The sequence below is a fragment of the Crocuta crocuta genome, unplaced genomic scaffold, assembly GCF_008692635.1.
Source record: "Crocuta crocuta isolate KB4526 unplaced genomic scaffold, BGI_CrCroc_1.0 scaffold433, whole genome shotgun sequence".
NCBI lineage: Eukaryota > Metazoa > Chordata > Mammalia > Carnivora > Hyaenidae > Crocuta > Crocuta crocuta.
Genome location: NW_027530001.1, coordinates 1,766,651 through 1,785,905, shown reverse-complemented (window position 1 = coordinate 1,785,905; position 19,255 = coordinate 1,766,651). Strand labels below are relative to the sequence as shown.

At 39.0% G+C, this 19,255-nt stretch overlaps 1 protein-coding gene across 1 annotated transcript in view; it reads left to right on the top strand.

The window, feature by feature from the left end:
* The window catches only part of TNIK (TRAF2 and NCK interacting kinase), a 396,954-nt gene that overhangs the window by 338,724 nt on the left and 38,975 nt on the right, over window positions 1–19,255 (top strand). The window contains exons 19-21 of the mRNA XM_077763673.1: window positions 3,172–3,335; window positions 5,383–5,480; window positions 11,972–12,156. Of these exons, the coding sequence (XP_077619799.1) occupies window positions 3,172–3,335; window positions 5,383–5,480; window positions 11,972–12,156 (447 nt within the window). The remainder of the gene's footprint in view (window positions 1–3,171; window positions 3,336–5,382; window positions 5,481–11,971; window positions 12,157–19,255) is intronic.

Here is a 19,255-nt window from a genome sequence, read left to right as displayed (position 1 = left end):
TAAACATCCATTTCTTCTGATGGCCCATTCTTCCAGGGTATCCCAACACAGACTTCGTGCTCTATCAGGGTGGTGTCCTGTCTACACCAGCTAGCCCCAGAAAACCCGCAGCCCCGCGTCTTTGCTCAGGTGCTCCCCCAGACTTCCTGCTTACTCCTCAAAGGCCTGATCAAGTCCTGTCTCCTTCGTGCCACCACCTCAGTCACTCTAAGCTGCATTCATCGTTCCCCAAACTCCAACAATACTTACAGCCTTTTTCACACATAGCATACAGCGATTTGCCTTCTTCACTGTTGCCTCCACTGCACGTTTCTCACGTCTAGAATTATGTTGCATCTTGCACCTGTGACCTGTGCTCTCCGCCATTCCTCACACTGGTCCAATGAGTCTCAGAAAGTAGGTGCTTCACAGAAAGGTATTGGTTAAATTATCAAAGGACTGCTGTGTTTGAGCAAATTAGCTGGATCCTGCCACCAGAGAAAAATATCTCAGAGCTCACAGCCACCCTTCTCACAATAGCTGGTTTTTTTTTTTTTAATACAAAGAACACTACCATTCTACAAAACGAAAGTAACTACCAAGAAGCCTTAGTGTGTCCGTCACCTTTAATCTGCAATAGAGCTGGCTACCAATGCAGTTTTTAGAAAAAATATCTTCGGACTTTATTAATTATATATAAATAATTCCTGACCACCACTGCTTAATAAAATAAGACCATGGGAAATAATTTATTATTTGGGAATAAAAGGAGATAAGATTGTTTCTTTAAGGAAAATTCAAAATGTAGGATACTGCATAAGTATTATACCTTTATCATTTTAGATATTCTCCAAATCAGAGCTATTTCCAGTATGGATCCAAGTCTGTTTCAACCAGTTAAGTGTTAGCAATTTTTACAAAATAATTACTATGCAAAGGAGTCCTATAAAAATATTGAGAATTTAAACATTTTCCTTAAGCTTGATAATCACTTCTGCTTCAGTCGATCATACTGTTGGGTTGACTTAGCAACTACTTTACCATAAAAGCTTAAGATAAATATTGTCATAAATTCTACATTTATATGATAAAAATTAAAAGTTATGAGGACATATTTATTTTTACATATGTTTTCCAGGGCCACCAGCCATGTCTTCCAATAACCCAATATTTAAAAATTTTTCTAACCTAATCAAACGTTTTTGGCAGATACATCACCAAAAAGCAAGATTCTTATTATGTTTTCAAAAAGAAATTATTTGGTCTAGTTGCTGCTATAATGATGCCATTCTGTGGCCAGGTTTTTGGTACACTAAAATGAAAGCATCTCAAGGGGAGAGACCGTATTATTTTCATTTTTATACATGTAATATGGGGTACCCAACACAGTTCAGCCAGCATGCACTTGATATTCTTGAAATGGGAAGAGCAAAATGAAACTTAAAATTACATTTTAACATGACTTACTGCATTAACTCATAGTCTATGCTCACACTACAGTGACTCTGTTAGCAAAGGTGTGCGATCTGTTTGGAGAACTGAAGACATTGGAAACATGTAGGGGCCCTCAGCAGGTGGATGGCAGTAGGTTTGAGCTTCGAGTTGCAGGTTTCACTAAATTATCCACTTAGGCCCAGCATTATATAGATGAAAAGGCCTATAAGTTATAAATTAAAAAGGAAGAGCTTTGTGGAAACTTGGAGGATGCTGCTAAATTTTATAACAAAATCATAAATACCTCAGCCGCGGTTTCCCACCCTTCTCGTAGAACAGCTTCTGTGATCTCCAAAAGTGGCCTAGGTGGCTCTGTCCATGCTCCCATGCTGCCCCGTGCTCACTGAAGGCAAAACATGGAGGAAACTGGTTGCGTGCATCCAGCTAAGCTGGCAGATGACAAAATTGTGTCTTGTTCATTACCATATCTCAAATGCCTGACCCAGTGCTTGGTATAGACCAACTGAGTGAACAAATAAATACCACTATTTGCGGGGGTGGGGAGGCAGTTAAGATATGAAGGCAAAGAATACAGTAAGATTTTATAACAAGTACTTATTCTTGAATTAGCGCCCATAATAATTATTTTAAAACACACCTCCCTTTGATAATAGCCCAAGTATATATAGACTTCCTGAAAGGAATTTAAAAATGCAAGCATACCTCTAACTATGTAAGTGGAGAACTTGATTAAGCAATTTGCAGAAGAATTACAAATGGCAAATGAATGTAAGAATTATTCTACCTCAATAGCAATGTTTTAAAACAGCATTAAAACAAGATAGTTTGTTGTTTTTTGTTTTTTTTTTTTTACAAAGTAGCAAACTGCTCATAATAAAGTGTGGTAGGAATTCAATAAGATGGACCATTTCATACACTTCAGCGAAAACTGGTAATACCATTACACACCCACATACAAAACCATATGCCACACACTCATCCCTGTTCATGTCCTTCCACCCAACAATCCCAGTTCCAGGTTCCAGGAAAGAGATGTGATTGGGTATGCGTGTGCCTGTAGATATTTATTTCAGTGTCCTGTGTCACAGCAATATATTGGAAGTACCTTAATATCCAGCAGAACAGTTAAACTAATTCATCCATATACTGGACTATTATGCAGCCATTATTATTTTTATAAGCATAAGAAGCTGCTCCCAATGCGGTGTTAAGGGTGGGCTGGGGGGAGGAGAAGCTGGCTGAAAAACTGAACATACAGCATGCTTCCATATCTACAAAAGTCTAGAAGATGCTATACCAAATAGTAGAATATAGTTGGATGTCTCTTGCATCAGAGATTGCATGTGTTGCTTCCTGTTTTTAAACTTTTAATATTTTTTCAAGTTTTTTTTGTTTTCTGTGGGGGTTTTTTGTTTGTTTGTTTTTTGTTTTTGTTTTTTACAATGAACACAGGAATAAGGGTTTCAAAGAAAGCCTACTTTGAAGAGCGCCGTTTCACAGCTAATACTTCAGTGCGGTGACCCAGGAGCTGGGTCAAGAGTTCATCTCATCCAGCAAATTCTGGCTGGGAGCTCCACAGAGGATGACATGACTGTCATTTCCATTGACCAATTCCGTGCACTGTCACACAAGTGCTCTCTGTGCTTCTTTGCACTTGGGGGTGGGACTGGACTGGGCTTGTGTCTGTGGATGGCAAGTTCTCGAGGGTATAGTCACCGTGCTCTGCGTTCCGCACAGCAACCCTGACCTCCGGAGAACGGAGCCCGTCTTGGAGAGCCCCTTGCAGAGGACCAGCAGCGGCAGTTCCTCCAGCTCCAGCACCCCCAGCTCCCAGCCCAGCTCCCAAGGAGGCTCTCAGCCTGGATCACAAGCGGGGTCCAGCGAGAGGACCAGAGTTCGAGGTAAGCCTTGCCCTACCTTTCCCTGACAACGTTGCCTGGAGGAGAGAGCCATGGGCATGGGATCCTTTTACTTCCTGACTTCTGTGATTCCTGCTCCTGGCATGGCCACCACTGTGTGATGCCGCAGAGTCCTGTCACTGCCCGGAGCCTCAGTCTCCTTCAGTGAGTGAGCCACCATCCCCAGTTATACATAAGTGTGACATCACAGTGTGGACCTAATCTTTTCTAATTGCACATCACCTTGTTTTCCAGGAAGATCGTGGACTATTGGTCTTATTTGAAAATATAATTACTTTGAAGTCACTGAATTCCCATTTCCATTTGTTGCCTGTTTAGAGTTTCATGTACCCCCCAAGTATCCTCTTCCCATTATGCCAGTCTTCCTTTTGTGTGTGAATATAGTTATAATACTAGGGATCTCTCAAAGTGGAATTCAGTAAAGACTAATGTAGAATACATATACCTTTTAAAGAAAAACTAAACTCTTTGACTTAGAAAGTGCATTTCACTCTTCTACTTATTCCTACCAAAGAGGGATAAAAAATGAGCCTCTCTGACCATTTATTCAAGTCATTTATCACTGTTTAGTTTTCATTAATGAGGAAGCTTGTGAAAAACATTAGCGTGTCCAGCTAATTACACATGACAACACACTGCTTCTAGCTAATCAAAGTTTACTCTTTCTGAATAACCTTCAGAAGATAATTTTGCTTTCAAGTAATAAACACCAGAACTTTTTTTAAGTACAATTTGACAAATAGTAACAAATTACTGCCCTCTGAGAAAAACCACCAGCGCTTTTTCTTAGCCTCTTCATTAGCCACAATCATAGTTTGCCACATATTAGCTTTTTAAGGTTTTAAATAAGTAAAATCACTGTATGTCCATTTTGGAAAGGTTGAAATCTGGCATGATGCTCATGTCTCAGGACTGGGGTATGGCTGCCCTCGTATGCATCCTTCAGACCTCAGTGGTGCCACCCATAGCTATGTGTACTTCTGTTGCTTCACTCCAAATAGAAATTTAATTAACTGAGAAAACTGCCATCCATTTATCTTTTTTCTATTCATAAGCATCTTAATATCCTTAAAGCAAATGAAAGGAAACTAAAGTTATACATAGCATTGTAAGTCTCTGAGCTGGTTTAGGTTTAATTCTTATCTTCTTTCCTTTGGCCCATAGTTCCTCTGGGTTAACACTGTTGTATCCCTGATGTGTTTCTGCCCAGGAAGGACCACTTTAAAGCAAAAGAATCTCTCCGATGCCAGATTGTTTTTTCTGTACCTATAAAAAAAAAAAAAAAAAAAACTGAGAGATACTCTTCACTCTGTAGCTGTTGAGGGACCCTCCCCCATCCTCTATTCTGAGGCAATTCCCCTTTTTCAATACTCGCCTTCCTGTCCCCACCTCATTCTTTCTTCCTTAAAGGACCCAGACACCCCCCACCCCACACTTAAAAACCATTCCATCACATAAAATAGGCTTCTATTTTTTTTCCCACAACACTCCCTCAAAATAACCTACACTGATTGATAAGTGGTAAAAGAAGAAACCAACCGTAGAATGTTAACACAGAAGCTGGTTTAGTGTACTACCAAGAATAGGACTTGGATAAGCCAGACAGAATACCAGCTCTGCCCATAATTTCAGCATGACCTTGGGCTAGTATGCCATCTCTCTAAGTCTATATTGAACTGTGAAGTGGGAAAAGAGTGCCATATATTGGGTTGGAGCAAGAATGCGATGAGACAGTTGACATAGACTATAGGCATTTAGCATTAAGCCTGACACACATTTAGCACTCAGTAAATTGTGGTGGTGGTGGTGCTTGCTAGTTTTCCTTATTATTAATAGTGACTTCCAGGTTACAAGCCTAAGTGCATTTGCCTGAACATTAACAATTTTTTTCATGGATGTGTTTGAGAATTTGCCTGTGAATGATGTGTTCCCTGAGTAATCCCAAAGGATGACTCACCACAGAACCCTAGAACTTGAGTCAACACTTTTGATGGTCATTATTTTTCTCGCTCCCTATCTTTCTACCTAGCCAACAGTAAGTCGGAAGGGTCACCTGTGCTCCCCCACGAGCCTTCCAAGGTGAAGCCAGAAGAATCCAGGGACATTACTCGACCTAGTCGACCAGCTGTGAGTGCTTTTGAACTCTTTTTAATTACCAGAGAAGCCACAGGATAAAGTAGTTGGGGATACACCCATGACTATGAAACAAAACTTATTGAGATTAATAAGAAGAATGGATGCTAGAAGTATTCAGAAGCAAGTCATACCTGATTAGGAAAGAACTGGACAGATCTCAGATTGCCTATCTGCCAATAGGCATTCTGCTGATCATTAGCACTACTTTAGAGAATAATCATTACATAATTTCCACTCAGCAACTTTGGCAAAAAGATATTCAAGCCAGCAGTTGAAAGGATGTGGGCACTTTCTTTGGGTTTCTGTTGTCTACGCTGCCCTCTCCCCATATTATTTTCCATATGAATTAATGTAATTTTTGCTGTTTCTCATGCCTTTAGGACTATATTTTTTCTGGACCAAAACATGATAAGCATGGTTTGACCGCAGGCCTGCTTCATTGCTGAGACATGACAGACCCCAGATAGCTTTAGTGAAAGAAATAAGCACATGGAGGCTGACATTTGAAAGTTGGAAATTAACTTGGGATGAGTTATTATCTATCTACTTATTTTACTTAAAATTTCTGAGAACTTTTTCTATGAAATGAATACAAAGACTTTTTGGTTTATTCTGGTTTTTACATATTAAAGTAAGGAAGCATAGTGAGAGTAATAATGAAGGGAATTTGACCCTCGGGGTTGATGCGCTCTCTGCAATTTTGAATTTATCAGTTGTGTACTAACAATTCCCATTTTGTGTCTAACCTGCTCTCTTTCTTCTGGCTTTTCCCCCTCCTGTGGATTCTTCTGGATTGGGTTCCTCCTTTCTCAGAGCTATAAGAAAGCTATAGATGAGGTTAGTATTACCTTTTCTTGGTCATGCTGTCACAAGATATAAATATACAGGTGATTTCCTGAAGTTGACATTCAGAAAAGTGGCCTGTTGGATCAGATTTAAAGTTCACTCATCCAGAGTGGTCTTCCCGAAGGCAAGCCCCTTCAATGGCAGCCAGCCTGAGGCACTTAGACACTCTTATAAAGCTCCAGAGACCTTTCTTCGAGGCCAAAATGTCACTTTTCCAATGTTCCAATCTGGCTAAAGATAAGCATTAGTGCTTTGTTATTGGCAGTTTTTCATTCCAGCATCTTCCAATAGCAAAGCCCCAGCTCTTAACCTTTGCTCATCAGCCTCGCGAGGGGATGGCAGTTTTACTAACAGAGAAAGAGACATCATTCTAAAGCACTCCAAATTTATAGTGTGTGATTTGTGAACAAGGAGTTACTGGGTATTGTTAGATTAATTTCGTGGGACATTAACTACAGCATAAGCAGCAACATCAACTTTAGTTAATGAATCCTGGCGAGTTAAGTGATTTTATTTCCTTATCTGCAGAGACATTTTTCCATTAGAAAAATATATGGCTTTGTCAATCTTAGGTAGCTTGCTAAGAAGGATGACCGCCTTACTGCTGTTTGTCAGACCTGCATGAATACAGCATAGTGGAATTGTGCTGTTGTTTCTTTTTGTTTTTTAAGAGACAGGCCTTGCAAAGAGCCCTAAGTGCATGGAATCTGAAGACTACTATTATGGCTTTAAGGCTGTAGCTCTGCTGAGCACTTTTCGTGAAACGATATGGAAAAAGCACTGGCTTTGGAAACAACAAGCTGCATTCAAATTCTAGCCTCTCCCCCCCCCACCCCTCCCAGTAAATAACTGGCCAGGACCAGTCTCATTACCTCTTAGTGCACAGTTTCTTCATGTGTAAAATGGGGATGAAAGCACCTGCTCTGACTCGATCATACGATTGATTAGGATCACTCAAGATCATGTGTGCAAGAACATTTTGAGAAAGCCAAGAGGCTGTCCACATGCTAGTTTGGGCCTGTGGCATGGCGCCATTTTGGCAGGTGGGAGAAGCAGGATTCTATGCTTCTGATCTTTACCAAAGAGCCTCTCTCTTTCAGAATTAGGACTGCCTTACCATTCAGAGTGATTTAGAATGTTATTTCTTAGGTAAAAGGTTACTGCTTATAAAAATCAACTCTACGTATCTACACTGTGTGGATGGCATTTATAGGAGAGGAAAATGAGAAATATTTTACATTTCTTTGTGCCACAGCCCTGCCCTTCCCCTCATCATAGTCAGAAGGACAGCAATTATCACAACTTCTACCAATTTTCTCCCAAATAGTTGAAGACAGAGAACGATATTCTGGTGCTATGGCTCCCGGAGAAAGGGTTGTGTGTGTGCACAACTCAAAGGAAATCTCACGGGTGCAGAAATCAGCTTAAACGTGGCTGTCATGAGGAAAATGGATTTCATCTGGTTAACTTAGGATATTTTAGGCTTTTAAAAATTGCTTTATTTATTTTGCTTCACACTCATACCCTGGATAGAGATGAGGGACAGCAACAGAAGTATAAGTAATGGAGGTGATGTAAGCTGCACACCAAAATCTCTGGGGCCATGTGTGGTTGGAAAATGCCCTCCAGGTGATTCTGTTTACCCTACCCCTTGGATATCACTGATCTAAGCCACTAAAAATACAGGATTACTTAGTTCTACTAACTGAGTAGTTCTCCCCCAAGGATTATTTCTCCTTTCCTTATCCCTTCATCCCCCTCCCTCCCCTTAGAAGACATTTGGCAAGGTCTGGGGGTGGTTTTGGTTATCACAAGTTGGAAGAGGGGGGCAGTGCTACTGGTGTCTTATGGGTAGAGCAGAGAGATGCTGTTATACATCCTGCCATGCCCAGGAAGGGCACTCATAGTAGAGAATGATCTAGCCCCAAACATCAATAGTTGAGAAACCTTGAATTAGACCTTTCTCCCATCTTCAGTCGTAGGGTTTAATATGGCTTCCTTCCATAGTGACTGATTTCCCATTTAGATAACTCAGGATTGAAATGAAAAATCTTAAAGCTCTTAGAAAACATGTTGCTTATTTTGTTAATTTAACGGTTTGATTTTTCGTGAAAATCAGTCTGAAGGGAGTGTCCATTAATTTAGCAGTCCTTTCTAATAGAATATAAGATTGTGCAGTGTAGTCTGCGATTATTTAATACAATCACTGAGAATATTCTTTTCCCTCTAGCAGTTAAATATATAATATGAAGATTAGATGCATAAGCAAATACTGGCTTTAGCACTTTATTTTTGTTATTGTGTAAGACTCTGAAAAATTCCAGCACACACCCATAGATGGGACAGACCTTGAACAATAGCTAGTGGTCTAAAAGCTTTTTTTCTCAGATGAGGATGCTGGAGTTAAGTAACTTCCCCAATGCCACTTCTTAAGATTTCCTAAAAAGGAGATAAATTATTTTCATATGTAAAGAAAAGGCTGGCTTAAAAACTTTTGACCTTTATCTTAATAATTCAAAAAATTGAACTAAAATCTAAATAAACTACATTGTTTCTAAAAAGAGACCTAAAAGAGTGCCTTTTGAGGTAAAGTCTGCATAATTGTCATATTATAAGAGCTTTATAAAAATAAGAGCTTTTTTAATGAAAAAAAATAACAAGTTAATTCTAAAAAGTGTTACATCAAACAAGCCTTTGGGTAAGAGCCTCCTATCTTCACATTTATTCTGTAGTCAAAAAATCATACCATTTGCAGTATTTCTTTTCTAGTTCTGTATTTCTCAAATATTTTTATGCTAAATAGAACATTTTTCCTTTTTTAATTTTTTTTTTAGCTCCAGGCTTGAGACAGCCAAGCAATAAATTACCACAAAAACTCATTATATGGAGAAAATTGGTATTGTCAGAAAATAAAATGTATGAAAATGGATCTGAACTCAATGGTGTCAATTTTAGATTGTGTCTATTTTCTATAACTTTGCTATTGTAAATTTTTTCAGAGTGGATGGATAAGGAACAAAACTGCAGCTAAGCATGTAGACTATTGGCAATGGAAGATTAATTTTCTTTGGGGTATTACCTTCGAGTTACTCATTATTGTTACCTTGGAAGTCTCATATACGTCTCACCGTCTGAGCTGTTGTTACCAAGTAAACTTAAAAGGAATTTGCAATTACTTCCAGTGTTTTAAGAAAGATAACTTTTTATAATGAAGAAACAAACAAAACAAATTATAATTAAAAGTGAAGTTATAAAGCAGGTCAGAATGTTAAACTTTTCCTAGATACAGTGTTAAGAAAAATTTAGGTCATTTTTACAAATGAGAGTTTCTTTAATTCAATGGGCTTTGAATAAGCTAAATATTTCTAAATAGTTTTGACTTTTAAAAAATCTTTTATCTTGTGAAATGTCAAAGAAAATGAATCCAAGGGGAAAACGTATTATAAATTTAAATAAGTCATAGCTAATATCATTATATTTTACTCAGAATTATTGACATTAGAAATAAATTATTTTAAACCATATTCTCTCTTTAAATTATAATAAAATGCATTTTTAATGATAAGTAACACTTTAAATGCTTTATATTCTTTGGTGAGACCTCACATGCTCCTAAAATATAGAGGACAAAATAGAAAATAAATTTATGTTATTATTTTACTAGTTTGGATGATTATAATACCCTTTTCTGTTCATAACTTTAACAAATATCTAAACTGTATTTCCCACTGTGCTCTAGTATTGCATACCCTTCACTTTCTTCTCAATTTGATAAAGATAAACATTGGCAATGTCAAGGGGAAATAAGGAATATAAGCTGAAATTTGAATATGGGCCTTTTCTATTTTGGCCCATTGCCAAAGAAACAAGAAGTAGATTTGTATAAAATTCTGTCCCATGTGGCAGTTTTCTTCTTTAATGGTGTACATTACATTTAAACACCTTTGAGTCTTTTTAAAACAATTCTGTTTTCATTTTCACAGGTGGGGTAAATATATCCACTGAGATTGAGGCCATGCGTGTGTGCATGTGTGTAAAAAGACCAGCAAGCATGTTTGGGTGGAAAATGCACAATTTGAATTTTCAGAAACTACCCTTTTCCAAGTTCTTCAATTTAAGTGACTTCAGAACAAATTTAAAAGTTGTGCTTTCCTTTGATTTTATTCTGAAATGAGAAATAAATGACCCCTTCACTTAACACCTTAACCTTCCTAAATTTCTACACCACATGAAACACCTGAAACATTCCTCTCCTACTCTTAACCAACATACTAATGCCTAATATACAGATGACAGTAAAGAAACATGATGATCCATTATCTCCTCAAAATAAAATTATATTTATTATTTATACACATTTATCACAGTTTTCCTTCTAACCAATTAGGACAGATCATCAGATATCACTTAGATCACCTACATTGCTCTAATCTTACATCAGGTGAATTGGACAAATACATTTCTGAATTGAAATAAAGAGAGAATATGGCCATAAGAAAACTACGGGATTTAGTATCTTTCAATGAGTTTCTTTCTCCCTAATCCCCTGTCTCTCACTGAATGCTCTGATTCCCACATGGGTCACTAATATAGGGAGAAATGGTAAGACTGATGTCAAATTGCTTTTTCCTCATTTGCATGCTACGTGCCATGGGCAGTCTAACCCATGCAAATTAGAGCGGCCATGCTTTTGCAGAACTGCTTCCCTCGCATTGCTCTGAAAGCATGTGAAATAAAAGGTAGTCAAAGACTCCGCACACTGCCTGCAATGTGCCTGGTGATTAAATACCACATCATCACATCCATAAGGCTAAAGATTGCATCATACTCATGGAAAACTGAAAAATGATCTCTTCCCTTTTGGTGTTTGCACATGCACTTTGGTATTCTTCATGAGGGTTTCTGCCAGGTGACTGTAATTTTAAATAAAAGAAAATTAAACACCTATCATCCTGGAAGAGAATTACTTTTTTTTCCTTTCTCTTTTTTCTTTTCTGTTTTTTTGTTGTTGTTCCTCTTGATTAATTCAGCTCCGTGGCTATAAATTTCAGTGGCACTAGGCTTTCGGGTGGGCCATTATTTGATGCGGTGCCTCTGTGCTCCAGGGAATGATGACACACCAAATGAGTCATTGTAGTAGCTGGAACCTTGGGAATTGCTCTGTTCTGTGACTGATGCTAGATTTCTGGTACAGTAGCAATCAAAGAGGGGAGAGGCCATGACTGTGGCTTGGGCAGGAGACCCAAAATACTGGGGAACAATTGTTAATCCCCTGTGTTTTCCCATGAACTCTGAGGGTGACCAACTTCACCTTCCCAAAATAAAATGAGAACCCAATGTTTGTATATATGTGTACACACAGAACGCACACACACATATATACACGCGTATATTCAGAACTGAGCCGTCTCAGTCTAGCAATTGGTTTTGAGCAAAGTCTAAATTTATTTCATCTTTCTTTTCTAGTTTCTCTGCTACAAACATCGTTTTCTGAGTTCCATGCAGCAACTATGTTTGTAACCGTTCTATATAGAGCTTTCTTTTCTTGTTGCTTAAGCTGGAGCACTGACTTGCTGAGAGATGTGACTTTGGTGTATCTACAGTTCCCACATGCTGAACAGACTTTTCTTTTGTAGGATCTGACGGCATTAGCCAAAGAATTAAGAGAACTCCGGATTGAAGAAACAAACCGCCCACTGAAGAAGGTGACTGATTACTCCTCCTCTAGCGAGGAGTCGGAAAGTAGTGATGAAGAAGAAGAAGATGGAGAGAGCGAGGCCCATGATGGAACAGTGGCTGTCAGTGACATACCCAGACTGATGTAAGAGGGCTGCTTTTCCACTGGCTGGGGAGGGCTAGGTCCCCAAAATGAAAGGACAAGAAATAAGAATTAAATACAGGATCAGTTATGGGTCTCTGGCAGGATCAACTGACTTTTAGGATTGGAGTTTTTATTAGAGCATAGTTCTAAAAGTACCTCTCTCCACAGACATGGTCACTTAGAATAATACATAGATTATTGTATTGTACCTGCACAATACAATGTGTTTATGTAGGTATTCTCATTGGACTGACTCTCCTTTTGGTGACACTTTCTTGGTTCTTTTCATCTCCAGGGAAAATGATCAGGACAACCAGGCTGTTGGTGCTTGCCTGTCCCCCTTAGAACTGAAAGAGTCGAGGGGCGCCTGGGTGGCTCAGTCAGTTAAGTGGCCAACTTCAGCTCAGGTCATGATCTTGTGGTTTGCAAGTTCAAGCCTCACGTCGGGCTCTGGGCTGACAAGCTCAGAGCCTGGAGCTTGCTTCTAATTCTGTGTCTCCCTCTATCTCTGTCCTTCCTCTGCTCATGCTCTGTTTCTTTCTTTCTCTCAAAAGTAAACTTTAAAAATTACAAAAAATAAAAAGAATGGTAAGAATGGAACTATGGGCAATGACATTTAGGAGTTAAAATTTAGCAGCACGAGACGTGTGCTCCATCATCGCCATCATGTCTACGCGGGGAGGAATGAGGAACACAAATGCGTGTGGCAGTGTGGGTTAGCATCCCAGCGAAAGAATCAGGGGTCACATACTCCTTGCAGAGAACCTTCTGAGTATCTGACTTAAATATATCCCTGTTGTAATTTTCTTCTTCCCTGCCTCTCTCATGTGATCCTTTTCTTTGTGGCTTGTGACTTTGCCACATACATCTGTCTATTTCTTCGCAGTCTTCTTTTGGCTATTTATACCTGTATGTATGTCTACCTATATCTCCCTTATTATTTATTGCCTTTATATCTTTTCTTTTCTTTGGTTAAGTGAGGGAAAGGCTCACTTTTCTTTTTCTCGTTGGACAGGGTCTTATGAGAGAATTTCTCTTGCCCTGTTGCTTCTCCAATTTAAACAAACAGATTCATACAGTCACACTCGCATACATTTCTTGCTTTTTCCTCCAAATGAACACCAGGTGCTGTCGCTCTGATTTGATATAAATCTAACGGAGTGGGACACTGGTGATTCCAGCTTCATTCTTCATTCACCTCTATTTCATTAGTGCACCTGCTAGTATTGGTCATCACACCACACTCGTTCCCCATAGATAAGATGCCATTTCGGGCTACAGGTTACTGTCCTGTCCAGCAGAGACTGGAGGCACAGGGCTGGCCAGTCTGTAGGGAATGTCATCCAATGATTAACCGTCATTATATACAAGCAATTCTGAGAGGCAAATCCAATTATCACAGCTGAAAACTTATACTTGTTGTGTTACTGTTGATTACACAGTTATTGACAACCAGAAATATGCTAAAATATGACATTTGCAACAAATTGCATTAAATTGCTTTTTTAACAGCAAATAAAATTGTTCTAGAGGCAAAATCACTATTCTAAAACATTTTTGCAAAATATGCTGGTCCTTTCAGTTTTTTTCTTGAATCAGCATTGGTGAATTCTTCTAACAGATGTTTTGAATTCCCTTTAAACACTGAGCATACAACAGCCAGGATGAGGGTGGATTGTGTATTTAAAATATTGATAAAATTTCCACTCTGTGTTGCATGCCATACTGAGGGCTTTGAGACATTCAGCAAGTACATGTGCAAATTCTGCCTTCTTAAAGTTTGTATTCTGGTTGGAGAGAAACAAAATTATATGTGGAAACTTCAGACTAATACAAACATTTGGAAGAGTGACCAAAGACAGCGTTGGAGATGTCCAATCACATTTGGGTTTTAAGCCCTGTCATGATTTGCAAGGGTATTGGCAGTGTTCACCCTGCCGTCCCTTAAGGCATATCCATTTCTTCCCTCACTACAGAAAACACACCTTTCTAGAATTCATTGAATAGGCCATGCTAGACTTCCTCTCTGCTGTCTGGCACTCTCCTGTCCCTTTGGAAATCACTTGCTCAAAGCCCAGCCCCTGCACAGATGAGCCTGTATCTTCTGCTCTGGGGCTGCTGCATCTTGAGTGTATCCCTGCAGTATCGTTTAGTGCCTGAGTCAGGCTATTTGTTACATGATGTCTCCCGCTCTGGCTGTGAGATCCCTGAGGGTGAGGATTGTGTCTCACTCATCTCTGCATGAAGTCCGGAATAGAGGTGGTCTTCAGTGACTTTGATTTATATTTAGTTGCACCGAACTGAAATTGCAAGTCCTGGCTTCATAGAGTTTATAGCCCAAGAAAGACATGTTCACAAATAACTGCCATCAAGATAGAAGGGAACATGGGGTAATAGGAGAATCTTAGGCAGGGGGAAACTGAAGTAAAGGCACAGAAGGTTGACTTTGGTAGGAATTTAGGGTGTGTGGGGACAGGGTTGGGGGGTGGTCTGGACTGGCGAAACCAGACCAAAAACTGTGTGCTTTATCATGTGGCAGTTGGGAACCGCTGTAGGCCTCATGAGCTGGGAAATGACATGATCAGTGCTATGTTTGAGAGAAATCATTTCAGCAAGATGATTTGTAAAGAGAATAGACTAGACACTGGTAAAGCAATTCAGAGGATCTATTATTATCATCCAGAAATAATAAATAGGCTATCATTGAATCTTATAATGGAGGCAAAAGTTGACATGGCTCTTGAAGAATTGGTAAATTTTAGACAGATTGATCATTCACAGAAGAACATTTAAAAATATTTAATTGTATATGAGCTACAATCAGAGACAAGGCAGGATACAAGCGTGTGGGTGTGTGTATGTGTATTTATTCCAGTTTGGCAAATATATGCATTTTTCTGAATATAAAATATAATCAGCCTGTTATGCTGTGGCAGAATAGTTGTATACTTCACACTATTAAAAATTTCCATTATAAAACTATTGTTTCTTTTGGAATAGGGTATTTCGGAGTTAGAATGCTTCTTATGTATATTCTTATCAGTTTTATTTTCTGTTCAGATTTACTTAAGCTAAGCCTTTACATTCAGCACTATATATTCTTAGAGCCATATATATACACACATATATCTGGGATTACAATGTGTGTGTGTGTGTGTGTGTGTGTGTGTGTGTGTAGCAACATAGTTCACTGCCATGAAATGTATACAAAAGAGCTTCTCAGAAATGGAATCTAGCCATTCTGTCAACCAGCTGTAGATCCTAGTGTTCAAAACAACAACTTTTTTTATGTACAGCGCTGGTTTCATATTTATAGTATAAGGTAGAACCTATTAAGAGTGCACATAACTAAGATTCTTTTCCTAACTAACCAACTGCACTATTTCCCAATCCTAATGGGTGAAGGGAAATAGACTAAAATTTAAAAAGTGATTACCTCTGGGTTATACAACTGTGAATGGCTTTTATTTTATGTAGACCCCCAGTTTTATGAGAAGCATGTACTATTTTGATAATCAGGAAAAAAAAAATAAAACCTTTATAGAACAGGAGGAAGGGAAAGTCGATTTATGTCAGATCCAGCAAGCTGAAAAAAACACCCTTTTGTATCAGCACCTTCCCTCCAGTATGTGCACCTGCTTCAGAACAGCACATGGGAGGCACAGTCTTAGCCATTATGACTCCCTGCTGCTAGCATAGTCCCTGAGCTGTGTCCAGCCTTACAAAATGCAGTCTGCACAATGAAAGCCACATGTCGTGTGTTTTCTTCATTCTCTTATCACTGGAAAGCCATGCTTTGGACCGGTTTGCCCCGCCGGGCTGTGCCGTGCTCCCTTTCCTCCCCTGTGGTCCTCTCTGCCCTCCCATACATCTTTCCAGCTCTGGTCTTACCAGTGTTGTAGGAGCGTGGCTCTGGTCATGCTATGTCCTCGTGCCCTACGGCCCTTTGCATCCCTGGGGCTCACGATTGCCTCAACTTTGCTCCAGCCGAGCTGACCTATCAATTCTTGCAAATAAATGCCTTGCCCTTTCCCAGTGATGTGCCTTTTTTTGGAATGACCTCTCCCTCCAGTTTGCATTCCCATTTACACCCTGTCTTGGTTTTGAGTATTCATGTTATGTTTCTAAGCTCTTCTGGATGCTAACCTCTTTAGTTTCAGGAGCCGTGTCTTCCTTGGTTTTTATATCCACTATCCAATGCCAAACCAAGGGCCTTTCATATAGCAGGTGTTCGATAAATGTGTATTGAATTGAATTAATTCAGTACCTGTAGGAACACTCTGACAAATCCAATTAGAGGAAATTATTGTTCTAAACCTGTGGCTTAATCACAATAAATTTCCTATAGTTTTCCTTCTAATCAGTAGAAGTGTTTTGTTTTGTTATAGTCTTTATAGTAATTTGGACAACTAATTGTTCCCACCCAGACTCTGTCTCAGAAATAATTTTTAGAACAAAGGATTACCTTAACTATAAAATGTTTTAGTTGTTTTGGCCTTAGTGTTTTTTTTAAGCATTGCCTTTTTTCATTTTTTATTATTAACAAACTTTTTTTAGAATGGTTTTAAATTCACAAAAAAGTTGAGTAGATGGTACAAAGTTCCCATGTTACTCCTTCTACCCCCTGCACACAGTTATCCAATCTCTTACAAGCATTATACATTAGTATGTACATGTGTTACAGTATTTGATATATTTTAATAAGTTTATTCAGATTTCCTTAGTTTTTACTTATCTAAAGTACTTTTTTAGTATCAAGATCTCATCACAGGATACTATGTTACATTTAGTTTTTTAGTTACCATATCTGCTCAGACTCCTGTTGGCTGTGACAGTGTGTGACTTACCTTCTTTTTTTGTGAAGTTGGCAGTTCAGAGGAATACTGATTAGGAATATCATAGAATTCCCCTCTACTGGAATTTATCTGATGTTCTTGTCATGATTAGACTAAGGTTATGGATTTGGGGAAGAGAGATCACAGAGGTCACATGTCACTTTTATCACTTCATATCAACGGTATGTACTACCAGTGTGACTTAGGACTGTTGACATTAACTTTGATCATCTGGCTGAGGTAATGCTTGTCAGGTTTCTCTACTGTAATGTAATTCTCCCCCTGCCCTTTCCATACTGTACTCTTTGGAAGGAAGCCAGTGTACACAGCCTGCACTTAAGGAATAGGGAGCTATGTTCCTTTAGGGTGGAGTATTTACATAATTTATTTGGAATTTTTCTGCAGGGATTTATCTTTTCTCCATTTATTCCTTTAGTCAGTCATTTATCTATATCAGTATAGATTCATGGATATTTATCTTGTGCTTCAGATTATAATCCACTACTTCATTTTGCTGCTTACATTGCTCTACCTTCAACCATTGGAAGCTCTTTCTGTTGGCTCCTGACCTCTGTGGCTGACATACCCCCATCCAGCACTTCTTTACTTTCTGACACTACAAGGTACTCCAGGCTTTACCTTGTATATTTCCTGTTCTAGTCCTGGAATCAGCCATTCCCTCTAAGAGCCTTGATATTAGAACCTAGATTTGGGCACTAGGTGTGCTCATTGCTTCTGGTGTATCACTTAGTCCCTCTCAGCTGACAAAGCAAGGAAACATATGTTGTGTATAATAACCCGTTATGTACACATGTCTGTAAATATTTCTACAGATAGCCGCCTGTATCTACATTGAATAAAAGTTTATCCTGATATCTCCAACTTGGATTCATTACCACATGGATCCTTCTAGCTCCTTCCCCTTTCTTACCTGTCAATTCTCACTCCAACAGTGAGAAACCTGACTGTCACCATCTGCCAATATTTGCTTAGCTGTTCACTTCCAGTCCACACATAGAGCAGTATCAGAATGGTTAACCAGTACACCTATGGGAAACAACTTTATCAGTCAGAGTACAGTGCTTACAGGCTGCTCCTTTTACCTTTAAACTCCATTTATTTCCAGAGTTACTTACGTCAACCTTTTCCCCATCCCCCACTCAGATTTTTAAAATACATTTGTGGGGCACCTGGTGGCTCAGTTGGTTGAGCATCCGACTTTGGCTCAGGTCATGATCTCATGGTTCATGAGTTCCAGACCTGCGTCAGGCTCTGTGCTGACAGCTTGGAGCTTGGAGCCTGCTTTGGATTATGTGTCTCCCTCTCTCTGCTCCTCCCCCGCTCATGCTCCATCTCTCTCTCTCCCTCCCTCCCTTCCTTCCTCCCTCTCTCTCCCTCTCTCTCTCTCAAATAAATAAAAACATTAAAAAATTTTTAATACATTTGTAATACAGTTAGATTCTCTTTTTACAGTCTACATTCTTGCCTGGGATCCTCCAACCTCCTAAATTATTCTTTTAAATTTGCACACATCAAAGTTCACTCTTCATGCTATAAAGTTCTCTGACCTAGCTGAACAAATTTTTTCATTATCCTCTAATAACAGTTATAAGAAAAGTGTTTCAGCACATCCTGTATATAAAGTGAACCCAATACTAAAGTTATATTTTTGATTTTTAAAAAGACAAAACTCAACATTAGTTATTCAGGACACTTTAAACATGGTAATAATTCTTCTCATAGCTGACTCCTCATCGCTTCACAAAAGAGGTGTATTTTGATAATAAGCTTGATTGGAATGTTTACTGGGGTTGTTAAACAAAGCCTTTGTTGGCTTATAAAACATTTACTGGATGTTACCTGCATGCCAGACATGGTGCTTGGCACTGAAGATAGCAACAGGACTGAGATCTCATAACTGCAGGACTGTGTATTGAGTGCATGGTTAGAAAATATGCAGAGGATACGGTGGAAGCAGAGTGGAGAGCCACCTACTGAACCATCCCAGTGGGGCTGGGGTGGGGTTTGAGAGTCCCTGAACTGCGGTTTAAAGGATGGATTGGTTACCTAGAGGGAGGCAGGGAATGTAAAGGAACCATTCCCAGACAGATGACAGACTAAAGTTGCTGAAGGGTTTTGATAGCATGATGTGTGGAAGAAACTACTAGAAGTCACATGTTGTTAGAGTTAGAAATGGAAGATAGCAATAAACTATTAAAAAAAAATAAAAAATAAAAAAAAATAAAATTAATTTAAATTAAAAA